The sequence below is a fragment of the Lagopus muta genome, chromosome 22, assembly GCF_023343835.1.
Source record: "Lagopus muta isolate bLagMut1 chromosome 22, bLagMut1 primary, whole genome shotgun sequence".
NCBI lineage: Eukaryota > Metazoa > Chordata > Aves > Galliformes > Phasianidae > Lagopus > Lagopus muta.
This window is the reverse complement of record NC_064454.1, coordinates 67757-93021: the sequence shown is the minus strand read 5'-3', so window position 1 is coordinate 93021 and position 25265 is coordinate 67757. Positions and strand designations below refer to the sequence as shown.

The 25265-nt window shown below is 43.1% G+C and overlaps 2 protein-coding genes across 12 annotated transcripts in view; one reads left to right on the top strand and one right to left on the bottom strand.

The window, feature by feature from the left end:
- The window catches only part of PKNOX2 (PBX/knotted 1 homeobox 2), a 143084-nt gene extending 122342 nt beyond the window's left edge, over positions 1-20742 (top strand). For 2 of the 6 annotated variants that reach the window (XM_048968331.1, XM_048968326.1), the window contains one exon: positions 16317-20742. The gene's annotated coding sequence lies outside the window, so the exon portion shown is untranslated. Of the gene's footprint in view, positions 1-1576; positions 2697-16316 lie in introns of those variants that run through there. The other 4 variants (XM_048968329.1, XM_048968328.1, XM_048968327.1 and 1 more) reach the window with 4 other exon arrangements.
- Positions 1-24131, bottom strand: part of SIK2 (salt inducible kinase 2) — a 46667-nt gene extending 22536 nt beyond the window's left edge. For 3 of the 6 annotated variants that reach the window (XM_048968287.1, XM_048968288.1, XM_048968292.1), the window contains exons 1-4: positions 22917-24131; positions 15861-15977; positions 15261-15324; positions 8933-9094 (exon numbers count right to left, since the gene is read on the bottom strand). In XM_048968287.1, coding sequence (XP_048824244.1) covers positions 8933-9094; positions 15261-15324; positions 15861-15977; positions 22917-23066 — 493 coding nt within the window. In that variant the 5' untranslated portion in view covers positions 23067-24131. Of the gene's footprint in view, positions 1-8932; positions 9095-15260; positions 15325-15518; positions 15585-15860; positions 15978-20748; positions 21048-22112; positions 22895-22916 lie in introns of those variants that run through there. The other 3 variants (XM_048968289.1, XM_048968290.1, XM_048968291.1) reach the window with 3 other exon arrangements.
- Positions 24132-25265: the final 1134 nt, after the last annotated feature.

Here is a 25265-nt window from a genome sequence, read left to right as displayed (position 1 = left end):
GATCTCCCAGTTATGCACAAATAGCTCATACTTTTCTGTCCTTATTTTGTGCCTCCTCTTTCCAAAGCTCAGTCTAATCTTGAAGGAACTGCTAGTTACAGCAGTGCACACGGCTCACCTGTCTTATAGCAATTCTAAGTGCTGTTCTTCCATTGTAAACACATCTTGAAGAGTACTTTGCAAGATGACTAAAACACTTTTTATTTAGGAATTTCAAGGGACTGATTGTAGAATTTGTCTCTTGTCAAGTGCTTGAGGGTGCTAAGGAGCGTTACAGCAAGGTGCTGAAATAGAGCAGGCTAGTTCAGGTAGAGCTCATACCTAGTTCAGGTATGAGGTATGAAATCAGTGACTCAGAGCAGGGCCAAGCATAGCTGAAGTGCCTGTCCATTCTCTGCACAGTGAATGGAAATTGTCCCTCTTTGTTGAAACCTCTTTCCTTAGCACTTCAACAGCTTGAAATCTGATGCTGCAGCTCTGCTGTAATGTTTCTGCCACTACAAATGCACATCATGTGCTCTGGGAACATCTCAGTCCCCCAGATACCTCAAAGCATAAAGGGAAGATCCCAAAGCATAATGCTAGATCCCATTTCTTTTCATAAACATTTGCCTAATGCATTTTTTTCCCCTCAACAGTTAACTACAGAGCCCAGTACTCTATATGTACTTCATTAGCATCTCATTAATTGATGGGAATTTGCCTTTTCTTTTTAAATAAGCCAGTCATCCTGTGAAATAGATATTAGAGATTTCCAAATTTGCCTTATAAGAGATCAAGTCTAAAAATAAGCAGGATAGTCCTTTCAGGCCAATGCATGCCAGTGCAGTACAGATACTAGCTACTTTGTCAGCCACATTAAGGTTGTGTAGAAACAGAAAAATCTACCTTATCTACCTGACCACATATCTGGAACTTCTGTGTCCAACCCAAAGTTGCCAAAAAAGCTGTACTTCAGTTGTCCAGATCCCTTAGAGAAGCCAGGCCAATGGCTGAGCCCACCACAAGTAACTCCACACTGAACAGGCAAAAAAACTTCTTGGTAGCATTAACCCTGCATTATACACCAAAAAAAGCCTCTAATTTGGATCTGCAGGCTCTCCTAATACTCAGACTGGCTTACACAACCAGCTACTGGCTGCTTTGTATCCACATACACTGTAAATGAACTCTGCTAACTTTTGTAGTAATGGCAAGAGCTAAATCTAGTGCCAGTAACTCTCCCAAGCCATTCCTGTAATTCCTCATGCAGAAAAAAAGTTATCTGATCTTCACCCGTCCGGGAAGTGATCCCAAAGTGCGTCAGTGCAGCTACAAAGGATGTATTCTCAGAGACATCTGACAACTGCAGAACACTGTGTGCACAATGTGGAGGTCTTTACTTTATTAGAAATTCTCACATGCACACAAGTGGGAAACCGTCTTCCAACACGCAGCAGGAGGAGATAGTCTTCTGAAAGATATACTTTAGTTCAAAAGTAATTAAGCTGGACATTTATATCTACGCTTCATTTACCAATTTAACCCAGTGTTAAATTAAACTTCAATTTAACCTTAAATTAAATATTTATTCCAGAGAATTAAAATACTTCTATTACAAGAGACCATACTGGTTACTGCAGAGACCTGTTACAAGCAAAACCTCCACCTTGATCCAAGGTCACTATCCCGGCTCTGACTCAGAGACTCACGTACTCACTGTCAGTGAACTTTTTGGACTTGGCCATCATCAAAAAGCATCTGCCTAAAGGGGAACTACAATGCCAGAACTATCAGCTGAAGGTCAGACTGCAAGATCCACAACAGTGCCACTCACTGCAAATACACAGAATGCCTGACAGTTGCATGAACAGTTACGCAATGGCATCCTGGCATGCCACTGTACTCTGGAGGCACCAACATCAGCTCAGATTCCAGATCTAAGTAGGAAATACCGAACGTAATATTGGTGCCATCTTTCCTTTTGCATTCTTCTTCTGTGCTGAAACAATTGCAATATAAGTTGCAGTAACAGAGAACAACAACAAAATTTCCCTAAAAAACAACAACAACAACAACAACAACAAAAAAACAAATCCCACAAATTGCTGTACATCACCTGTACCGCAGTGACTTTTTCTGATCACAGATAGACTTTTGTTGTGAATCTCTTATTTTCTTTGAGGAGACATTTCTTTACACATCATTGGCTTGGCAACCCCAACAATACCTCAGGAAACACACAGCAATTTATTTTCACATAAATATTTTTCTGTCTGTGTAGGTGTAATTTAATCTGATCTCTCTTCACTTATCTTGAGCATGTCAGATAATTATCAATCCAACTCCCAGCTGCAGCTCCTACTCAGGTGCCACCCTCATAAACCTGTGTACCAGATTCACAGGTACACATTCATAGATTTGTAAGCACAGCTATAGGAAGCATAACCTGCCTGGATATAAACAAGATTTATAATGCTAAGAAATTAAAACTTTTACCTATCCAGACTGGAATTAAAGTTAGAGTTGAATGTGAACATGCGAAAGCTGCTTCAGAAAGAAAGACGAACTAATTTGAGTAGCAAAGGACAGAACAGTCTTTAAGTACAAGTGATCACTATACAAGGTGCAGGTTTATGCTGTAATTAAGATTTTCGCTTTTTGTAGTTACCCTTGCATGTTTAATTTCATAGCACTTTTTTTTTTTTTTTTTTTTTATGATTACCAGAAGCAACTCAAGAGCAAGGGCACCTTAGAACAGAGTAGCATGGTCCTTGCAAGGCTGCTGCCTTCTGCTCCCAGAGCAGCAGAATTACAGAAATCGATGCTGTCAAGACAGTGTTTGGCCAAGTGGAATAGCATCTGATGGTTTTACGTGGACAAAGACAATTGTTTTATTACGCAGTTCTATGAATGAAAGGTCTCTGAACTGATACTAGAAGGAACAGGCAAGGGTGTGTTCTGTCCAAGCGCTACTAAAGCAGTAAACATTACTATTGGCTGCTGGGACTCAGGGGCAGGAATGAGTACAGGAGGAGTAGGCTAAGAAAAGTGGCATGCTTCTTATGCCCTGTTAGTGCCAGATGGATCTCAGCCAGCAGGAATTCCTCATGAGTCTGCACACCTTGTCTATGAGTCTTACAGCCTGTCAAATAGCTCCATCATTCTCTCTTTGGACTGCAGTTCTGCAACTTCAGTTTCTTCCCCTTTTCAAGGGCAAGGAAGACTGGCATCCTCTAGCTTTATGTTTCCACTAAAAAAATAGCGTTGACAATAAGTAGTACAGTAAAAGCCAAATACCTGTTATTTTGTGCTGGAGTTATTCATGTAAAATGAAACAGTGATGCATATTTCAGCAATTTGCTCTTACCATTAGAAATGAAGTTATATTCCGTTGTTATACAGAATAATTACCTGTGCAAGGAGATCAGTATTTTTTGTTAGGGTACATAAATTATTAGGGTGACCTCTTTTTGTTTCCATTATACTTTCCACAATTACTTCCAATTATATGAAACCACTTTTTATGAACTTGAGAATTCATAGGATCCATTAAAGTAACATCAAAGAAAAAGTCCAAGATTAAGTCACCATACCAGCTGCTTGATCCACCAGGCTTCCTCAGTTTTTAATTACTGTGCTGACAGTTTGGTTGTCCCATTTTTTGAGGTGTTAGAACAGCCAGGATTCAACTGAGTACAAAACAATCACCAGCACTCTTCCTATTCCCCTACTTTGTTTCTCCTTGCAATTATTGATCTACCACCATCATTCTGGATGAAAGATAATCATTTTTAACCCAAGAACAGCATTGAGGTTTCTCATTCCAGAAAAATGGATTTCAAGAACGTTACTATCATCTAATGTGCCAATTCTGCACAAGACATGTCAGCCACAGAATTCTAAAAGGACTGAAATTGGACTTGCTATCAGAAGACTGAGATTATATAATTCAGTGATCTTTATCTTTTTAACATTTTCCCAAATGTGCATATTAAAAAGAAAAAACAACAACCATTTACAGCATTGTGTTCAGCTGAATAAACTGTGTGAATAAACTCTCTCTGTGCCACCTGAAAATACTGGCTCCCAACATTTGGGGCATTTAGTTTCTTGATTTCATTACTGTCCTCAGAATAATATTTAATTTAAAAGGTATAGTTTTTTTTGCACACAGAAATGGAAACTCTTTTCCTGTTAAAAATGGAAACAGAGTAAGATTTCAGACCAGTTTGCAATTTGAGAAATAGAAGCTCCCTGCCAGAGCCACTGCTACTTCTGCTGTGCATCTAGCAATATGAGGTGGTCTCTAATTTATACCACTACAAATCATGTAGAAGGGATACCAGCCTCAGAGCTACAATTAATCCAGTCTTCTAAAATTACAAAAATAACACAGCTTGCCTGGCGTTATAGAGCCACATGGGTCTTCTGTTATAACATCGTAATGTGAGCAAAGGATATCAAGATGAGAGGGGTGCTGATAAAGGAAAGGTATGAACATGTTAGAAACAAACCTGACCCACTTCATGCACTGAATGTGCATCAGCCATTCTGACGTCAATGCATATTTTACAGTCCACCAGCAAGACAAGCCAGCGCTACAGCCTACTTCAAAATAACAGTCTCTCCTACCTGATCTGGTTTGAATACAGCAGCTTTACCATCCAAATGCACAAGTTCTGCAGATGCATTTATAAAGCACATAGCCTTCCAGTACGATGTGCACAAACAGGAGCGGGAACAACTGTTTACATGGGTTGATAGTGATATGACGAGGTGGAATGTTTTTAAACTAAGACAGGGAGACTTAGGTTAGAAATTAGAAGGAAGTTTTTCACTGAGGGGTGCTGACACACTGGAACAGGTTGCCCAGGGAGGTTGTGGATGCCCCATCCCTGGAAGCATTCAAGGACAGCCTGGATGTGGCTCTGAGATGCCTGGATTGGTGGTTGGCCCCCAACCCAATGTTGGTCCCCACATTGCAGGGGGATTGGAACTAGATGATCTTTGAGGTCCTTTTCAACCCAGGCCATTCTACTATCTTAATTTGGCAGTTTTGTAGGAATGGAAGGCTACAGGGAGAACCTCACTATTTCATCCTCAATTCTATGCTGTAATTGCTGTTCGTAGAGCCATCTCTGATAGAAAATGAAAAAGTTTTATCTGATGACAGCACAGCTTACCAACAATGAGATATCCAGCCACTGAGAGCTCTTAAGAAACCAGCAAAATGTGAGAGGTCCTCAAATACCTGGCTGTCTACACATAACAACTTTGGGAAAAAAAAAAAACCCTAAGTGCTAGAAACAAATTTTAGAGGAGCTGTCTGGCTTGGCAGCCTTCAGCTGAAACTTTCTCATTGGACATTTAATCCGATTAACACCTCTTTTATTTATGCTCAAATTTAAGTTTGAAGTTTTTGTTCCCAACTCCCAGATATCTTCTAGAAAATAATAGTATCAAAGCTCTCACTTCAAGATCTGTATGCATCCTCTGCTTCTCATCTAAGATAGAAAAGAAAGGTCCTTGGAATTCTGTCTATCCTCTTTCTTTTCGAGAATTATTAGCACAAAGCCATGACATTTCATGTCAGTTTCCCTGTTTAAGCAGAAGAGGTGGCAATCAGCTTAGAGTTTTAGAAACACTTGCTTCTGAATCATAGCTGAAATACAGAGGTGACTTTATGCAAGTTCCTATATTTAACTGCAGAATGTTGTATTCTAAAGAGCAAAAGCTTCAGTAAAAGACTTTGGAGCAGCAGAATAGATCAAGAGATCCCATGGCATTTGAGAAAAACCCAGAATGGCCATGAGCATCAGTGTGGATTTGTAGCTGCTTAGAGCAGTCAGCAAGGTGCAGCCCCACACACAGTGCTGGCAAGCAAACACCAATGCTGCAAAACTTTCTTTTGGAATAATTCATCAGTTCCTGTGCTGTGATTTCAAATTGCTAGATTAATTCTAATTAGAAAGTAATTCTAGCTGTCAGAGTTGGGATCCTGGCTGCTCTTTGTTTTTTTGCACAGTTTCATACACGAACAATGAAAAAATACAAACCACTGGAAGAGACTGTTCTCAAGGACCCATGTGGTACCAAATAACTGCAAAATCACAGATGAGCCATTCTGTGGAATTAGTCATCTCTTTCCTTTGCAGAGAAAAACAAAACAACCGACTCAGGACTAATCATCACACAGTTTCTGGCAGGTTTAACTTTTCCCTGGTTACTTTATCATCGAAGCTGCAGACAGGAATCATAATCCATCCTGTGAAAGCTTGATGAAGATGCACAGAAGACCATGTGAATCACTACCAGTTAATGTAATCATTTACATGCATTACATATCATCTGTAGTTAACTTCCGGGTAATATAGAGCATAGGAGAGCTGAGGTAAAGAGACAGCAGCAGCTGAAGGAACCTGGGAACAACCATTTATTGGTGTTTTCATTTATTCCTGATTCTCTGGAGGACTTGGACATCAAAGCTCCCCATGACAGAGCAGTTGATGTCTTCAGTCTCCTCTGGCTCAAAATTTTCAAAATGTTGAGACACCACTACCAGTTCAGTCTCAACATTTTTTGTTATTTGCACTTAGGCCACTTTGGTTTAAAGTCCAGACATCATCTCCATCCTAAAATGCTTTCTTAGTTTTCTTCAGGTATCAAAGGCACAAAATAAGAACTCATATCAGAACTTCACCTTCTAGCTACAACAGGTTTGCTTCATCTGATAGTAACTTTTTTTTTTTTTTTAAAACTTAACACTAGTACAAAAGTCTACAATAGAGAACAGAGAAAAGCAAAAGAAATAAAAAAGAGGCTGCTGTAAAAACTCCATAACAAATAACAATTTCTACTGCTTTATGAACGTTCTTTAGAATTCCTACTATGACACGCTAAGGATCCATGAAACAGTGTTTGTTTATAAGAGTGATGAGGTGTTGGAACAGCTGCCCAGAGAGGTTGTGGATGTCCCATCCCTAGAGGAGCTCAAGGCCAGGTTGGATGAGGCCCTAGGCAACCTGGTCTGGTATTAAATGTGGAGGTTGGTGGTCCTGCCTGTGGCAGGGGAGTTGAAGATTCATGATCCTTGAGATCCCTTCCAACCTGGACCATTCTGTGTTTGTGATTGCCAAGAAGTCCAGATTATCAGGCTCTGCTCTTCAGTTTTAAAGAATCAGTTTCACACACACCATCCTCTACGTCAAAACAAAACACATTACACTCAGATGTGGCTAATAAATAAATAGCTTAATAATCCATACAAGTCATGGTTCTGCAACGGACATCACTGTATTTTTCTTAATTTATTCCTTACTTCTCTGTAAACATGCTAGAGGCAGGAAGGTGGTAGTAACGGAACGGAGAGAGGAAAGTACTTAACATACAGACAAAAATGAAGGTCAACACAAAAGCAACAAACACATGCAGGAGCTGGGAAAGCTACCTTCTTAGTACATACACTGGTAAGAAATCCTTCTCGGTCCATTAGAAACAGCCCATTTTCTATCCAAAGATAACATGTTTTTTGACAGCCATGACTGGGTTCCTTTTATCTAAGTTTAGAGGATAAATTCTTGCTCAAGCAATATTTTGATCTCAGAGGTGCTCATTTTAAAAGACTGTTGATTCCTCATTCTGATAAAGTTGACTTGAAAGGATTTGAAAGATTCTTCCTAAGGCTGAAGTTAATCTCCAGAGATAGACTGGATGCTCAGTCTTCCCAATTTCTTCTGCAGTATCACAGAGGGAGAGGCAAATCTTCACAACAGATGCTAACCAATTGAACAGGTACTAGCTTTTCCTTTAAAATCTTTCAGGACACCATCTTCATACTCCATGAATAAAAAGCATGTGTTTTAAGATCTGCTGGCCCATTTAACAATTTTCTGCAGCCTCATACTTACAGAAAACATTAGATATCCAGATACACTTTCAGCTCAGCCATTTCAGAAGTGCCAGAGAAGAAATTCAAAAGTAAAGTCATCTAGCTGTGGTCCGTAACTCAGCAATGTTTTATCACTGCATCTTCCTCAGCCAATTGAAAGTCTATTCACACTTCCTTCTCAGGACTCACAAGCTTACGCCAATACAAACCAGCTTCTTCACAGAATCACAGAATCACCCGGGTTGGAAGGGACCTCAAGGATCATGTAGTTCCAACCCCCCTGCCTAGCAGGGCCACCAAACATACACATTCAGATCAGGTTGCCCAGGACCCCGTCCAACCTGGCCTTAAACACGTCCAAGAACGGGGCATCCACAACCTCCCTGGGCAGCCCGTTCCAGGGCCTAACCACTCTCCTAGTAAAGAACTTCCCCCTAACATCCAACCTAAATCTTCCCTCCTTCAACTTGGATCCATTCTTCCAGCAGTTAGTTCTCCTTTCCTGCTCCTGTGTTATTGATGACTAAAGTTCAACAGTGCTCCAAATCAAGATGTTATCTACCTTTTGCATTTCAAGTGTTTCTGGGCTAAAGTCAACATGGAAGGATTCATGGAATTGTAATGAGTTGATAACTGACAAAATTATTTTCACTGCCAGCAACATCTGCTGTACCTAAATTTATAATTAAAATGAAATCATGCATGCAAAAAGAAAAAAATCAATAAGCTTCCATTTTGAGTTTTTTGACATTGAAATAAGTTATTTGATTAACTCAATATTAACCTGAATATCTGGCAGCATCACTGACATGTTATGACACCCACAAAAAATTACCCTAAAAACGGTTTTCTTTTCCCTGAATGTATAATAGAGCCAATTTAGGAATTGTTTTAGCTACGTGCACTATGATATCCATACTGCAAAAGTATTCTATGTATTACCACTCTGATTTTCTTTGACTTACGCACAGCAGGACTTCTTAGGCAGCAGCAACTGAATTACTGAAAAAACACTTTCCTTAAAAAATAAGGTTTTTGAATAACCCTCTACATTCTGCATACCTGCTATTTTGATGTTCATGTTGTTGTCAAGCAGAAGATTTTCAGCCTTCAGGTCTCGGTGCACAACCTTCCGGTTGTGGCAATACTCCACTGCTGAGAGGATCTGCCAGAACTTCCGCCTGGCCTCAGACTCACTGAGTCGGCCATGGCTGGCGAGGTAATCTGTTCATACAAAGGACATTTAAAAATTAAAAAAAGACACCAAGCAGTAACCCTGAAAACAAGTGATTTCTCTCAGATATTTAGCGCTAAGAAACTCAAGGCGTATTTGAGCCAAGTTTCTTGCTTTCTTTCCTCCAAAAAGGGGAGAGAAGAACAGCTCTTGTCTAGTTAAACTCAACTCTTAGCTCTTTCATGGTTGTCCATTCTGATAAATATTTTCATGTGAGATCTCCTATGAAGTTGTTACATTCACACCTCTCTTGTGAAGCCTCAACACATGCTGTGCAGTGACTAAATGTATTTCTTCTTTAGAAAAAAAGCAAATACCCATAAAGTACACATTCTGACCTCTCACTCATCTTCATTGCATCACAGCAGAAAGAACATTTTATTTTCATATCTGATTATGTTGTATAACTGTTAGCCCTGAAACAAATGATAGCTCTGAAACTGAAGACATCATTTATCTGCAGGAACAAAAACAAGCGAAGCAGCAGCCGTGCAAGTCTTGACAAAAGTAGCCTCTGTAGCCAGTTCTATTCTTTCAATTCCATGGCAGAAAAACCAAGGAATCAACCATTAAGATGGCTCCAGAATTGCCTTTCACATCCTATTAAGGATGAAGCTCATGGCCAAGGTGCAGGAAATGCACGTAGGTATTCCACAGGAGAGGCAGAGCATGTTATGATTCTATAGTGTGATAGAAAGCACAGCAATAAAAGCAGGGTGGCAAAGTCTAAAGCTGCAGCAAATGAGAATAAGCAAGCACAGCAGCTACAGACACAGAAACAAAGGGAAAAAGCTTACCCTCAAAAGGCCTCAGGTACACAGTGATCTCCAACAAGATCCCTTTGCTTCCCCGTCAACCCTTAAATGAGGTCTGGGAAGGGGTGCATCCTGGCTCTACCCCTTCCATCACTCAGGTACACTGCATGCACCTAAGCTTTTCTGGGTTGGCCCTGCCTTCCCAACAGATGCTCAATCACTGTTTTAAGCCATGACTCAGCATTTCTGCTATGCACGTACACACAGCCATCTCCCAGCCACTTTCTGCAGCACAGCTAGGACTTTTGTTAGACAAAACAAAAAAGCAGTGACCAATGAACTTATGTGATTAATTATAAGCGTTTGCTTTAATTTTTTTTCTTTTAAATTTAGATAATCTAATGTTCCTAAAATAAGTTGGTACTTTAGTTCCTAATGACATAATGTTACATGAACTTATGATCCTTTACTTCATTTATGTGGTAGGTCAGCTTACCCTCAGTGAGACAGAATACAGCCTTATTAGTTACTGTGCAAATACGGACCACACAGAATGCTAAAGGTGAAGAAAGGCAGTTCATTAGTAGATAGTTATAGTGCCTACATTATGATCAAAGGGCAAATTTCATAGCTAGAAAATCTTTTCCATCCTGCAAGTTGCGTGAGCTCACTAGACAGAGAGAACATGTGCTGTCAAATATTCTTCTGGCATTAGTTTAAAAAAAAAAACCAAAAAAAAACAAACAAAAAGAGGAGGAAAAAAGAACAGAAAAAAAAAGGACAAATATAATTTTAAAAACATAACTAACAACTTAGCTGCTAGTTTGTGGTACTGCATGGAATGAGAATAAGCTGACAAAGAACCATTAGGAATATAAGACAAGGGCCAGGCTTTCTGTAATCTGTGGAAAATTTGCCAAATTTGACAGATCTTTAGACTCATGTGCAAGGCAACTGGCTGCAGCATACTACAAATACATCATCTTTCAGTATAAACTAGAAAAAACACAGTGAAAAAGTGACTATTCATGTCAAAGAATTGATTCATGATATCGCTTTAGAAAGAACAGTAGATTTTGATAGAGCCATTGCCTATTGGCCAGGAAATCACCCCGTCAATTACGTACATGAGAATACTGTTCATCTAATTGGTAGTGCATACCCACCAATTCCAAAGTATAACATTTCTTTATTAGCTCTAGGTTACAGTACTGCTGCAAATGCTTACATGATGCTGTAAATACCCTGAAATTATATAGCACTATCAAGGGAAGCACCAGAAGGAAGTTGGAAAGTTTTGCAGAGTGCAACATAAAATGCAGCAGGGAGCAGTCACAAACAGCCCAGTGGGTCAGCAGCACTGTCGGCAGATGATGCCCTATATTCCAGGATTCACAAAACAGTCCTCAAAGTTCTGGACTTACTGGAGAAAAAAAAAAAAAAAAAAGGGGGGGGGGGGGAGGGGGAAGAACTTATGTTTGCCCATGCCATGCAATTTCTACATTTTGTGACCAATCACTGAGGAGTGGCACTCATTTCAGCAGCCCTCAAACATTTCTAGGCAGTCCCTTAGATGTCATCTCCAGGATTTGCAGAAACACACAGAACACTCTCCTCCAAGCTTCTAACCAGTTTGAGTCTGAATGCATTGTCTGCTGGCTTAACTTGGCAAAGCACAAGAATAGAACTCCTGGCAGTAGGGAAGATGATAATATTTGCATATCATTCAGTCACGAAGTGCCTGACAAATCAAATGGTATCAAAGTCAAGTCAGATATCAGATACACATTAAGTTACATGGAATACAAACCAACCCTGTAAATTGTTAATCCATCCTGTGTTAGAAATTCAACAAATTAGTTAACAAATCTAAACTGTCATTTGCTTTCACAGCTTTAGCCTGTTAGGGCTCATTTAAAGCTTCCAAACCACATTCAGCAATATTCCTGGCCTTGCATTTTCCACCGAGTCTAGTCACCTGCATGAAATAGGTCATCTATCCTGAAATACGCTGCTTTCTCTCCTGGAGACATAGAACATACCACAGTCATATTTTAGACACTCTCTCCTTTACATTTCCAGGGTATAGAAGAGAAAGAAGCATCTGAAAAGTACATACTTAGGGCACAGTCACTTTGTCACACATCACCTATCTGACAGATGAGGGAAAAGCTGTTGATGTAGTCTACTTAGACTTCAGCAAAGCCTTTGACACTGCCTCCTACAGTATTCTCCTGCAGAAGCTGGCAGCCTGTGGTTTGGACAGGTACACTATTGGCTGGGTAAGGAACTGGCTGGAGGGCCAGGCCCAAAGAGTGGTAGTGAATGGAGCTAAATCCAGCTGGCAACCCGTCATGAGTGGTGTTGCCCAGGGCTCGGTGCAGGGGCCTGTCCTCTTCAATATCTTCATTGATGACCTGGATGAGAGCATTGAGTGCATCCTCAGAAAGTTTGCAGAAGACACCAAGTTGGCTGGAAGTGTGGATCTGCCTGGGGGTAGCGAGGCCCTGCAGAGGGATCTGGAATGGCTGGAGAGCTGGGCTGAAGCCAATGGGATGAGGTTCAACAAGGCCAAATGCCGGGTCCTGCATTTTGGCCACAACACCACCAAGCAACACTACAGGCTTGGGGCAGAGTAGCAGGAAGACTGTGTAGAGGAAATGGACCTGGGGTATTGATTGATGCTCAGCTGAACGTGAGCCAGCAGTGTGCCCAGGCAGCCAAGAAGGGCAATGGCATCCTGGCTTGCATCAGAAAGTGTTACCAGCAGGAACAGGGAAGTAATTATCCCCCTGTACTCAGCACTGATGAGGCTGCACCTTGAGTACTGTGTCCAGTCTTGGGCCCCTCACTACAAAAAAGACATTGAGGCCCTGGAGCAGGTTCAAAGAAGGGTGACAAAGCTGGTGAGGGGTCTGGAGCACAGGCCTTAAAAGGAGCAGCTGAAGGAGCTGAGATTGTTTAGTCTGGACAAGAGAAGGCTCAGGGGAGACCTTATTACTCTCTATAACTGCCTGAAAGGAGACTGTAGTAAGCTAGAAGTCAGCCTCTTCTCTTGTGTAACTGGTGATAGGACTAGGGGGAGCGGCTTCAAGCTGTGCCAGGGGAGATTCAGGCTGGATGTCAGGAAATATCTCTGAAAGAGCGGTCAGGCACTGGAATGGGCTGCCCAGGGAGGTGGTGGAGTCACCAACCCTGGAGGTGTTCAAGGAATGTTTCGATGTTATATTGAGGGACATGGTTTAGTGAGAACCATTGGTGATGGGTGGATGGTTGGGTTAGGTGATCTTGTGCATCTTTGCCAACCTTGGTGATTCTATGATTTAGTGGAGGGTTGTTAGAATTGGGGTAGTATGTTTAGGTCATGGTTGGACTCAATAATCTCTAAGGTCTTTTCCAACCTGAGTGATTCTATGAGACGTGATATGAGCTCTACACACGGATGAGTCTTTATCACTTGTTTGGAGGTCTCATGCTAAAAGTCAACTATAAGCCACTACAGGACACTGAAAGCCAAGATCAAACTAAATGTTACCTAAACTTCAGCCAAAAGCAGTAAATTCCTTTAAGTAGTTAGAAGTTAAATCAAACATAAGTCACCCAAAATGTCACCTTGAACACCTATGGTGTTTGTTATGTTTACAGATTTAAAACTGTGAATGTAGTGAGGATGTCAGACAGCAGGAAGAAGAGCGAACTGCTTCCACAGTAGTAGAGGCAATCACAACTGGCACTAAGGATATTCATCCCCACCTTGTTGAACAGTGGGCTTATTTTTAGGATTAAGTCAGCTTTACCCTCCACATTCTTACCCCTGTGTTGCAATATAAAGAAAAAATAAAGTTCACTCGTGAAAAAAATATAGGGAATGAGTCCCTCAGAATAGGTGCACTGTGATTAACTGACAGTTAATCGAGAGAGGCAAACTCAGTGCACCCAAGGAAAGATTAGGATGGGAAGGAGAAAAAGCTCACAAGGCTTCAGTCTCCTGTCTGCTTTCTCCCTCTTTTTTTATTGAATACCACCTTGGATTTTCTCTATTTCCCAGTTACATAAAGTTGTCCTAAACATACTATCTTTCTTACAACAGATAGTTCTATGATAAGGACCTCAAGATGAAAAAGAAGATAAATCAAACAAGAAGAAAGTACTTTGACCATTTGATTTGCGTCCATGAAATCCACCCCATGGCCCACAGTGCAAAAAATTACATTAAGTCAGGCTCCACCTCTTCTGTTCTCCAATCATTAGGGCCAATCATCAGGTGAACTCTATTCTAATGCCCCTCAGAGTTTGTTCTGCCTGGCAGTGTTGTTGAGTGTCAGTGAAACTTTTTCTCAGCAACTCCAATTTTGTAACTGCAAATGTAAAGTGTATGAGAAAACTCCAGGTGCCTGGATGTCAAGCATAAAGTCACAAAATCAGCCTTTACAAAGCTCAGTCCAGTTCTTAAACCAAGCAGCAGTACCTGTGATACACAGAGTACTCCAGATGACAGCATACCAGTACGTCAATCTCTTATCTTTTTTTCATTACATATTAACTCCATCTCTCACATATTACAGAAAGATGCTACATGTAGTCTGTGCCACAGGTCAGTATGACTGGCTTTCCATAGTAGTAGCCACACAGTTTTTCCAGATCTACAGGAAGAACACTAATACTGCTTCAGACATCTGAGTTGCTCCAGGAATCTCTTCTGATTCCACCCACTTTCCTCCACAGACAGAAAGTAACAGTTCGTGACCAGCATACATTGTCAACAGTGTTCTCTATGCCTGTGCAACAGAGATTTTTTTTCTCCAGTTTAAACAAGCTTCCAGGTCAAAACCCACCATCTCACCACTGTAATTCACTATCATAGCTTTGCCTTTATACTATTCCTGGGAATGTAATTTTTGCTATTAAATACTGAATTAACACTTCCATCCAGCACCATGAATAACATCTTTCTACCCAGAAGGGGCCCAAAGTCTAGATAAACCTGATGAAAAGGTGCAGTAATTCAATCTCTCCTCCTGCAGATTTTTAATAAAAACATCACCTCTCTTCATTTTTCAACTTTACCATCAGCTTCACATCTGGAAAGTGAGACACTACAATATATGATCCAGATTGAGAGCACACTAATTCCAACTGCACAGCAACCAAAGTTCCTTTAGAGCAAAAATTTATGTCGGAAACTCAAATTGTAGCAGCTTTTCTTGAAGTTATTTGTTCTAAAATGCGAAGCAGTACCAGCTGTCATGAGTTTTTCTAGACAGATAAGGGAAAGAGTACATACTACAAAAAAAAAAAAAAAAAAAAAAAAGAAAAGCCCTGAACAAAATCAATGCAATTAATTAAGTGCAGAAGTTAATGGTAAAGTGCTGGGCATTTGGAATGGAAAACATTCTCTTACCAAAAATTTCTCCATTTTTGGCAAATTCTGTCACGAGGTACAGCATGTTTTTGGTCTCCATCACCTGTTGATGGAGAAGTTGCACATTAAGTTATTATTCGTTATATAATTATTTCTTATAATTTATTATATATTATTAATATATTTCTATATATATTATTAATTTATTATATAGTTATATAATTACTTGTTACAGTATAACAGAGAGCTTGGCTATGCAGTTGTTACACCAAAGCAGGAAACAAAAATGATGGGTACCCATATCCTGGGCTCGCATGGGAAACTCCGATGAAGTGGAACTCCCGAAGAGAACCTCCCTCACTGGTAGCCAGCTCTTATATGGGTCTAGGAGAGGTGCAGCCAGGCTCCACCCCTTCCGGCAGCACAGGTGGATTGCCTTCACCTGTGCTCCATGGCTGACTCATTGCTCGCCTCAGGTGATCAATCAGAGGTTCAGCCTGTGATTCAGCAGTTCTCATACACCATGTATCAATGCAAATTAATTCCCAAAAAGCTGAAATTGTGAGCTGCTGATAGGCAGGAAATGAAATCTTCAAACAGGAGCAAAGAGGGAGAACTGAACAGCCAGTGTTACCATACCTGGTAGAGCTTTATGATGTGTGGGTGATCCAACATCTTCATTATCTGCACCTCACGGTAGATCTTTTCGAGATTCACAACATCCAGCTGAGATTTGTCAATGATTTTTATTGCCACCTGCAGCCAAAAAACAATAGAGAGATTAGAGCTCTCCCTGACTCTTTTATCCTTGTTATAAATACCAAATCTCAGATAGATGAGAGCTTTCTCCTAGCTCAGAAACACATATCCCACACTTTAGCCTTTAGACGTAGAGCAGCACAGTCCAAAACATGGCTATAGTGCCATGGGGGAATTCACAGGATGCTCTGCCAGCAGCATTCCAACTCCATACCTGCAAAAATGGTACTGAAAAAGAGAAAGCATTGGCTCTACACAGAGTCAAGACATAGTGGCTGCACATAGTTCTAACAGTGAGGTGCTTATTTAAAGTCTGATTAATATGCTGTTTTACAGGGACGTCTGCAATTCATCTAGTCAGTGAAAAAGCTCTGTAGCAGAAATGCTAAGTCACGGCCTGAAACAGTGATTGAAGACCTGGTGGGAAGGCAGGGCCAGCCCCGAGCAGCTCAGGTACATGCAATGCACTGAGTGATGGAAGGACTGGAACCAGGATTAACCCCTTCCCTGACCTCATTTAAGAGTTGGCAGCAGAGGCAAAAGTATCTTGCTGGAGATCCTTGCCTACCTGAGGCCTTTCAAGGTAAGCTGCTTTTTTTTTTTCCCCCCCATCCCTGTTTGTTTCAGGTTGCTGAAACAGCTGCTGCATTTGGGCTTGTCCTCATTTGCTGCAGCCAAAGAATTTGCCACCCCACTACTATCACTGTACTTTCCATTACATTATAGCATTACAAGCTCCACGGAGCAGATGAGTCTGTAGGTCAGAGCTCACCAACAGATCCCAATTAGTTTAGAGAACAGATCTTGGTCCTGATGGCTTTGTTTTTAGCCAGTATCTGCAAAACATGTTACAGAGGACTGCACTTGCTTCAGAGACTAAAAGTTTAAAACAGGAAAAGGTAAAAAAAACCCAACAAAACAAACAAACAAACAAAAAAACCCCACCATTTTTTCTTAAAATCAAGAAGTAACAAATATATAGCTGCTAAAAACCATGAAAAGGATTAGAATATGAAGATTATTAAATACCGAGTAGTGTTTATTCATCCTAAAGGTCTCGTTAATGCTGAGGTGGGAACAAGCAATGTAAATCACATAGACAACTTCTGACAATGACCATGTTTACAAAGCGCTGAGCAATAGCAGACAGCTGCTGTGCAGGAGGAAAACTGCTGCAGAGCAAAGGATGTGAGCATTCTTCATGCAGCTTAAGAGCTGCACACACACACAGCTCAGAGTCTCCACAAGCTGGTAGAAGATCACACCTCATAAACTCAGTTTTCTTTTACTCCCAGAAACCAGGAAGAAATCCCTTCACTACTTCACTAGATAGCTACAGAATAACAAAGTAATCAAAGCAAACCACTTGAGCCAGACCAAATTCTTAAGCATAATTCAGAAATATTTATTAAAAAACAAGCCCAAGTCTCACTTCTCCACTTCTCCTTTATTTTATGCTCTCTCTGGAATCCCCCAAATGAGATGGTTTCTTGTTCCTCCTCCACCATCTATCTGCTCAGCAGCTGGTACAGAGTGACCTCCGAATTCAAGAGATATGGAAACCACTCTTTCTCATTTACAAACCAACAAACCTGCAGCTACCTTGCATTCCTGCCTCATGCCAGTGTGCAATGAAATGAAGTGCAATGAAATCCTGCTGCTCTGCTTAGTATTTAAAGTACATGGCAACCTAACTGAGGACTGACACAGCACCACACTCAGCAACTTGAGGTATTGACAGCAGCTTCTCTTCTCCCCTGACTCACATCACTCCATGCAGAAATCTTACCCAAGATCCAGAACTGAACTCCTGCATGCCCGTCCCTTTTCAGTGCTTCTTTCCCTTACTGCACACACCAAAGAAAGACAGTAACTTTCTCCTATTTACTCTCCTTACACATAGGAAACACATGCAGTGCGAGGAAGCTAATTAAAGCAGATCTCTGCAGAACTTAAAAGCAAAGAGGTTTTGTCTAGCAGAGAAGAGGAAAAAAAAAATAATTTGGAAAAAAAAAAATCAATAAAACAGTAGACTGCAAAGTAATAAAGGGCTTTTGGACAATTTGAAGGAAATAAAACAGGCTGTCCTCTAGGGCTCACACTGTACCTTTATCTACCCATCATTTGATTCACACCGATATTTATACTTCCTTCTCCTATACTTCCCACCCTCCAAGTGAGCATAATGGGGAATCCTGCAGATGGATGGTTCTTTGTTGCTACTTTTTTCAACAAAGCTTGGCTTACATCACCTCATCCTATTGAGAAAAGCCTGTATCTGTAGGTACACAGGGTCTTGGTGTATTTTCAAGTGTAGTCTGGCACTGCCACAGTATGATCTTAAATTTTAAGTACTGTTTTTACTGATAGTAAAATACACAGGCTGTTGCTACTCCAAAGCGCACCTACAAATGGCAGGTAATAGATATACCAAGAACGGCCCTGAACTTGGCAGCTCCCAGCTTCCAGCATTTCTACAGGGTGCCAGCCAACTTTTAACTTTGTTGTCCTAGATACAGAAGGATCTATTTCCCCAGAAAAACCCAGATAAATGTATCCTTTAATTTTAAAAACCAAATACTCATATTTGACAGCTATTGCTATCCAGAAGTGAAAAACAGAAATGCTGTCACTGGCTGATCTGCTCAAAACACCTTCATACATCAGTGGGAAGCAACTCAGGCTGATCATGCACGAAGATACGACGGTCATACGGCCAGGCCCATTGCCATCCCTATTACTCAAGATTTTTCGCTAATATATTACTGTATAAGAAACAAATTCTCAACATCTATGTCTGATACGAAAGATCACTAGTCTATGCACAGAGGTGTAGGTGTGCCATGTAAACACCTCTGATCCATCTCTCAAACACGTGAAGTAATTCTAAGCACATTTCTCCACTAACTAAGATCACCTTCTGGGATGCAAGAAGTCAGGCAAAATAATGAATAAGCTGTATCTCCAGCTTAAATAGGTTCTAATTAAAAACCCTAACACATTTTGTCTCATAACGTGAAGTTATTTGGCCTTATTAAGTAGTTGCTTTTTTTGAGACTAAGTAAAAAGCATGTGACTGCCTGAACTAAAAAGAAAAAAAAAAACTATTAACCATCCTGTACAACTCTGAGTACTAAGGTTGTCTCTGCGCATACAGTCGCAGGCTTCCACGTGAAGAGCAGCACAGCAGCAGCTGGCACCAGTGCTCTGCAGTCAAATGCAGATTAGATAGCTTGGTCTATTCTGAACCCTCAATACCCATGCATCTCACAAAGTCGCTGGGTGGCTCAGAGGAGAACCTCTTGGAAATCCATGAAATCCAGCAACTCCTTCACTACATCATGAGGAGGAGCTAGCATTCAGCAGCAACAGCAGCAACACTTTTGTCCTCAGCTATGTCATGATGACAGGAAAAGGGGAAATAATTATTAGAGGTGAGGAGCTGTTTCAGGACGAGGAAGTTTCCTATCTGAAAAGTATGTTTTGTTTCTGGCTGCGCAGCTTGCCAGCAACCACCTGCAACTTAGTGAGGACTGCAGCACCACTGAGCTTCTAAGAACAATGCAAGGAGACCACCTCCACCTGTTGGTGAGTTCCCATTGCTCTGGTGTGCTCTGTCATTGCCACAGCCAAATCAGAATCATAGAATCACAATGTTGGAAATGACCTATAAGATCATCTAGTCCAACTGTCTTCTCATTACCATTGCTACCACAATCTACTAAACCATATCTCGCAGCACCTCATCCAGACACCTCTTAAACACTGCCAGGGACGGCAACTCTACCACCTCTCTGGGCAGCCATTCCAGTGCCTGACCACTCTCTGAGAGAAAAAGTTTTTCCTCATGTGTAACCTTAACCTCCTCTGATACAACTTGCAGCCATTTCCCTGAGTCCTGTTTGTTGCCTGGGAGAAGAGGCCAAACTTTTCTTCATCACAGCCTCCCTTCAGGAGGTTATACTGTGCAGTGAGGTCTCCCCTGAGCCTCCTCTTCTCCAGACTGAACAATCCCAGCTCCCTCAGCCATTCCTCCTAAGACTTGTGTCCAGACCCCTCACCAGTTTTGTTGCCCTTCTCTGGACACGCTCCAGGGCTTCAATGTCTTTCCTATAGTGAGGGGCCCAAAATGGAACACAATATTCCAGGTGCAGTGCAGCCTTACCAGTGCTAAGTAGAGGGGGGTGATCACCTCCCTGCTCCTACTGGCCACACTATTTCTAATGCAGGCCAGGATGCTGTTGGCCCTCTTGACCACCTGGGCACACTATCAGCTCCTGTTCAGCCAGGCATCAACCAACACCCCCAGGTCCTTCTTCTTCACAGTCACCCACCCAACTCATTCCCAAACCTATAGCACTGCATGGGGCTGTTGTGACCAAAGTGCAGGACCCTACACTTGGCTTTATTGAACCTCATCACCTCAGCCCAGTGATCCAGCTTATCTAGATCCCTCTGAAGGGCCTCCCTACCCTAAGGCAGATCAAATTAGGGACAATTATACACACATTCTCATGTTTTATTCTATCTTAAATAAAGGCCATCACTCCTCCTAAAAAGGGTATGAAAACCCCAACCAACTGAAGAAAGAATACATACTTCAAGACATCAAGGTGACCAACAAAAAGAAGAAAACACAGTTTTATTGCTGTTTGTTCCCTTTTTCCCCCCTTTGCAATTTTTTCTACTTAAAGACTTAAGAAAGCTGCAAAGATATTTTGGAACATTGCTTATTTTTAATTAAAAAAATATTAGGGATAGCACAAACCTCCTTCCCTCTTTTGCTAGAGAACTGCTCAGCCCTCTTCTGGAACTGGGAACTGAAACTGTCAGCAGCAAAGCTGAAATGCTTGTCAGAGGAAAAGAAGAGAGCAGTCCCGTCTTTCAATCACTCCAGCTTTCTCTTTCTGTTGTTTTTATATTACCCGTTTAATTTTTGGAGCAGTCTTTCCAAAACCACCCACACCCAAACACTGCACAAGAAGTTCATGTAGAGATTGTCCATTTGAACTGTAAGGCGTCACCCAGATTAGAAGGATTCAGCTGTGAGTCGCTAACCCAATGCATCTGAAAAGTAGATAAGAGGCATTAAAATCATCAAACATCTAGAGTCTGTGGCTGCAGGATCCGCAACCAGAGGGGTTTTTTTTGTTGTTGTTGTTATTGGCAACCGTTTCAGTTTCCCACAGAATTACTCTTGTAACCTGAACTGAGACTTGATTCTTTTGCGGATTATTGACAGAACTGTCCAGGTGGTACCTTCATCTGTCCCCAACAGCAAACAGAAGCATAACATTACCATACAAATCTCCATCATATTTCATCACAAGCCAATATATGCCTTCCTAAACTTGATTTGTCCAGCTTTTCTCGTCGTTTCTTAGTCTCTTCTCCTTCCAAGGAAAATTTCTGCTCATCTATTCTGCATATTTCACTAAGAACAGTCACTCTGAGATCACAGGATTTCTTGGAAACATGATAAATAAGCGTAGCAGGAAAACACATGCATTAACTTCAGCAGCAACAAACACACAAACAAGAAGCCACAAAGAGGTCACTCCAGCACGGGTGGTCACCATCAGCGGGGATCAATCCCATGTGCACATACATGCATGGTGAGCTCACACCAAGCCAAGGGAGCATGGTGCAGACCTGCAGCACTCACGTGCTCATTCAAAGCAACACTGGCCACAATCAGCTGCTCTGGAATACTCAAGAGTGATCTCAACAGAATTCCTCTTCACCAGCGACCAATAAATGCACACAGAGCCAACCTGGCACTTCAGCTGCAACATGTCAGCACGCTGTCCCGAGAAACAGCCTGGGTATGTCTGACATAGCAACCTACCTAGAGACTGCTTGGGATACAGTGGTTGCAGAGGAACACAAACCTCATTAGGAAGGGAGAGCTGGATGACAGGCTGGTACCAAAGGGGAACGTACAGGAATTCAGTCATTGCTTAGAGTACAGATGAAAAAGTCAAAGCAGAGTTGAGCAGCCATCAGGCTCTGTCTGCAACCTTTGATATTTTGAACAGCAAACAAACACACATTCCAAAACAACAAATAAAAATTAAAACAAAAAGTTTTGCTCTCATCGCAGTCGGACAGACAAAAGTGAAGAACTGTTACCTGCAAAGGAGTGTGCAGCACATGAAGGCATGGCATCAGACCAGTGGGCAGTGAAACCTGAAACCAGCTCAGCCCAGCAGTAGTGGCACTGAGGGATTTACCATCAATGTTCTGAGTACTGGGCAGCTTAGGAAACAAGAGTTAGGGAAACTTGGTGCTGAGGATCCAGCACTGGTATGTATGGCATGGGCACAGCAACAAGGGCATAGCATAGAGTTGTGTTGACCTGAAGGCCACACGTGGGGCGTTTTCTAAAGCCCGGTTCACCACGCAGGACCACAGCAGCTCCTACGGACCCTGACCCCGAGCTCCGCCTGCTCCTTGGGGGCAGCGCTCCTGGAGGGCCGCAGAACCGCCATAGGACCGTCCAGAGGCGCACGGTACCCGTCCCAGGCGATAGTTCCGCTCCAGCGGGCGGCCGCGGGAACACCCGTACTGGGGGGAGGTGTTACACAAAGGCACCGCGAAACGCTGGAGGCGCTGCGGGGGCACGCGTCGTCGTCCCGGCAGGGCAGTGCGGCCTCAACGCTGGCTGGGACGGGCCGCAACACCGCGGGGCTCAGCCGGACCCAACGGGAGCGGGGCGGGGACAGCACCCGAGCCCCTGGCAGCGGCACGGGCGGGGCGCGGCCGCTCCACTCCTCCCGGCCCTAACCGCCTCCCGGCCCCAAGGTTGCCAGCCCTAAGATTGCCAGCCCCAGCGGACCCCGGAACGGACCCGCGGCCGCCGTCTACCCGCAGCTAAGCTCGCAGTCCGCAGCCCAGGCCCAGGAGAGGAGCGGGGGCGGCGGGGCCGCGCCTCACCTCGCTGCGCGTGATGCGGTGCCGCGCCAGCTTGACCACGGCGAAGTTACCCTTGCCCAACGTGCCCTCAATGTCGTAGAAGCCGACGCGGACGGGCCCGGGCCCGCGGGGCAGCAGTGGGGGGGGCCGCCGAGGCTCGGCCATTACCATGCTGGGCGCAGGGGGCGGCAGCGGCTCGGGCGGCTCTTCTCTGTCTGCGGCGCCCCGCGGGCCGCGCCGCCCCGCCCCCTGCGCCCGCCTCCACCAACCGCGCGTCACTGCGCGCGTCACGGGGGCGGGGCGTCTCCGCGGCAACCGTGCGCGGGGTGATGGCGGGGCTTCGCAGCCCTTCGGGTGCCTCCGACCCCTCCGCCGCGGCCCAGGAGTTGCAGAGTGGTTGCTTCTGGCTTCAGTCGCGGGTAGGCGTCGTCGGGAATCGCTGCGCCGATGCCGCCGGGTTGGAGCAGCACGCGTTCTTTGTGCTTTCCCTGTCGGGGAGCCGCTTGCCGTAGGCGTAGCCGGCCCCGGGCTGAGCGAGGCCTTCGTATTCCCCACAGTATCTCCGGCAGCCTGGAAACAGCCGTGGGGCTGCCGTGCCCTTTTCGTTCCGCGTCAGGGGGAGAGAAAGCAATGGCACCCACTCTTCTGACACATCCGAGCTCCTTTTCTCCCTGTCTAAAGCTGCATTTTTGTTTCAGAACTCTTAGACGCTGACTGAACTTTCAGATTGGATATTAGAGAAAGTTTCGTCTCCAAAGTACTGGCGTTGGACTGGCGCAGAGTGCCCATGGAGGTGGTGGAATCCTACCACCCGTCCCTTCTGTCATCCCAGAACCATGGGGATGTGGCGCTGGGGGGTGTGGGCAGTGACCATTGGTGGGGGTGGGTTGAGCTTGGCATTGTGGGTCTCAAAGGTCTTTTCCAACCTGGAATGGTTCTGTGACTCCATGAATAATTCCAGCATGATACAAGCTCGGTGTGATCAAAGCAGCCCTACGTTGCTGTATGGGAACTGTTGATCTTGGCGTGAACCACTGATTGAGCACCTGGGGAAAAGACCCAGTCAACCCTGGAAGCACAGGTGAAGGCAGTTCAGCGATGTGACCAGAAGGAGTGGAGCATGGCTGCACCTCTCTTAGACCTCATTTAAGGGCTGACTGCCACTAAGGAAGGTTCTCTGGTTAGAGATCTATCCCTTGTGGAGTCTTTTTAGTGAGCTGAGATTTTCAGAGACAGGTGAGCACTTTTCCTTTTCTAACATCCTTCTATTGTGCTGGTCTCTTTCCCATTGCAATTGCATAAAATACTATTTAACTTTTCTCTTAGTCAAAAATTAGTTTTATTCTTTACTGCTTTCATGTAAGTCTTATAACATTGGTCCAAAAATCACTTTTTATTTGTGGGAAAGATCTTACTTTGCAGGAACTTTAAGCACTGCACGGTATGATGTCGCTTTTGGCCCGAAATTCCTGTTATAGAAGTATTTCTTCTCTCTGCTAGGGGGGCCATAGTTACAAAAACGTCCTTAAGTGCCTCCTAGCAGCATCGGTGTTCTTCACAGGGTGGGCAACTCTCGCCGTAGCTCCGACAGCTATGGAGCGCTCGTGCCCTCTCGCGGTCAGTGTCTCTGTACCCCGCACTGCTCGAGGTACTCCACCGCACTGCGGTGGCTGAGGCTGGGAGCAGTGCCTGGGTTACGTGCCTGAAGTAGGATAGGGTGGCTTGTAGTAGATAGAAATAAAGCTAGGCTAAGAACCAGGATTGCCATCTGTTTATCTGAAGCTGTGGATAAGATGCAGGCAATGTTACTTTTTCCCAGCTCCAGATCAGCACCCTGGCATTACATCTGGCAGCCTGTAATTGGGCTTATATTTTAATCTGTAAAATGAGGACAAAACACAACAGTGAGTACTAAAGTACTGAATTTTCTAAGGTTGAGCTGGTGGAAGATATTGGTTGTGAAGCAACAAAACTGCAGTATGTTGGACTGCTGGGTAATATCCACCATGACTAAATGGAAGAGCAATTTAATATTTTACAAAAAACTGGAGAGACTTCAGAAGTAACATACGCGTGCTATTATTCATAAAGCTTTCTTTTTTTGTATTTTTGTTTTGGTGTCAAATTTCTTTGCTACCAGATTTCCTTACTGGGCTATATAGGGGATCAAGCCACTGACAATAGTGAGAATTGAATTCAAGGAGCTGCTGTTTATTACAGGCTGCTTTGTAACAGTTTAATGCAAAATTGTTCCAGGGGGAAATGTAAAACTAGCCAGAAAAGTTTACGGCACCATGTAAAGTAAACTAAAAAACCGATTCAGTTTGCAATTACCAAAGCATACTTTTTCAAGGAGTAAGTTTCTACGAG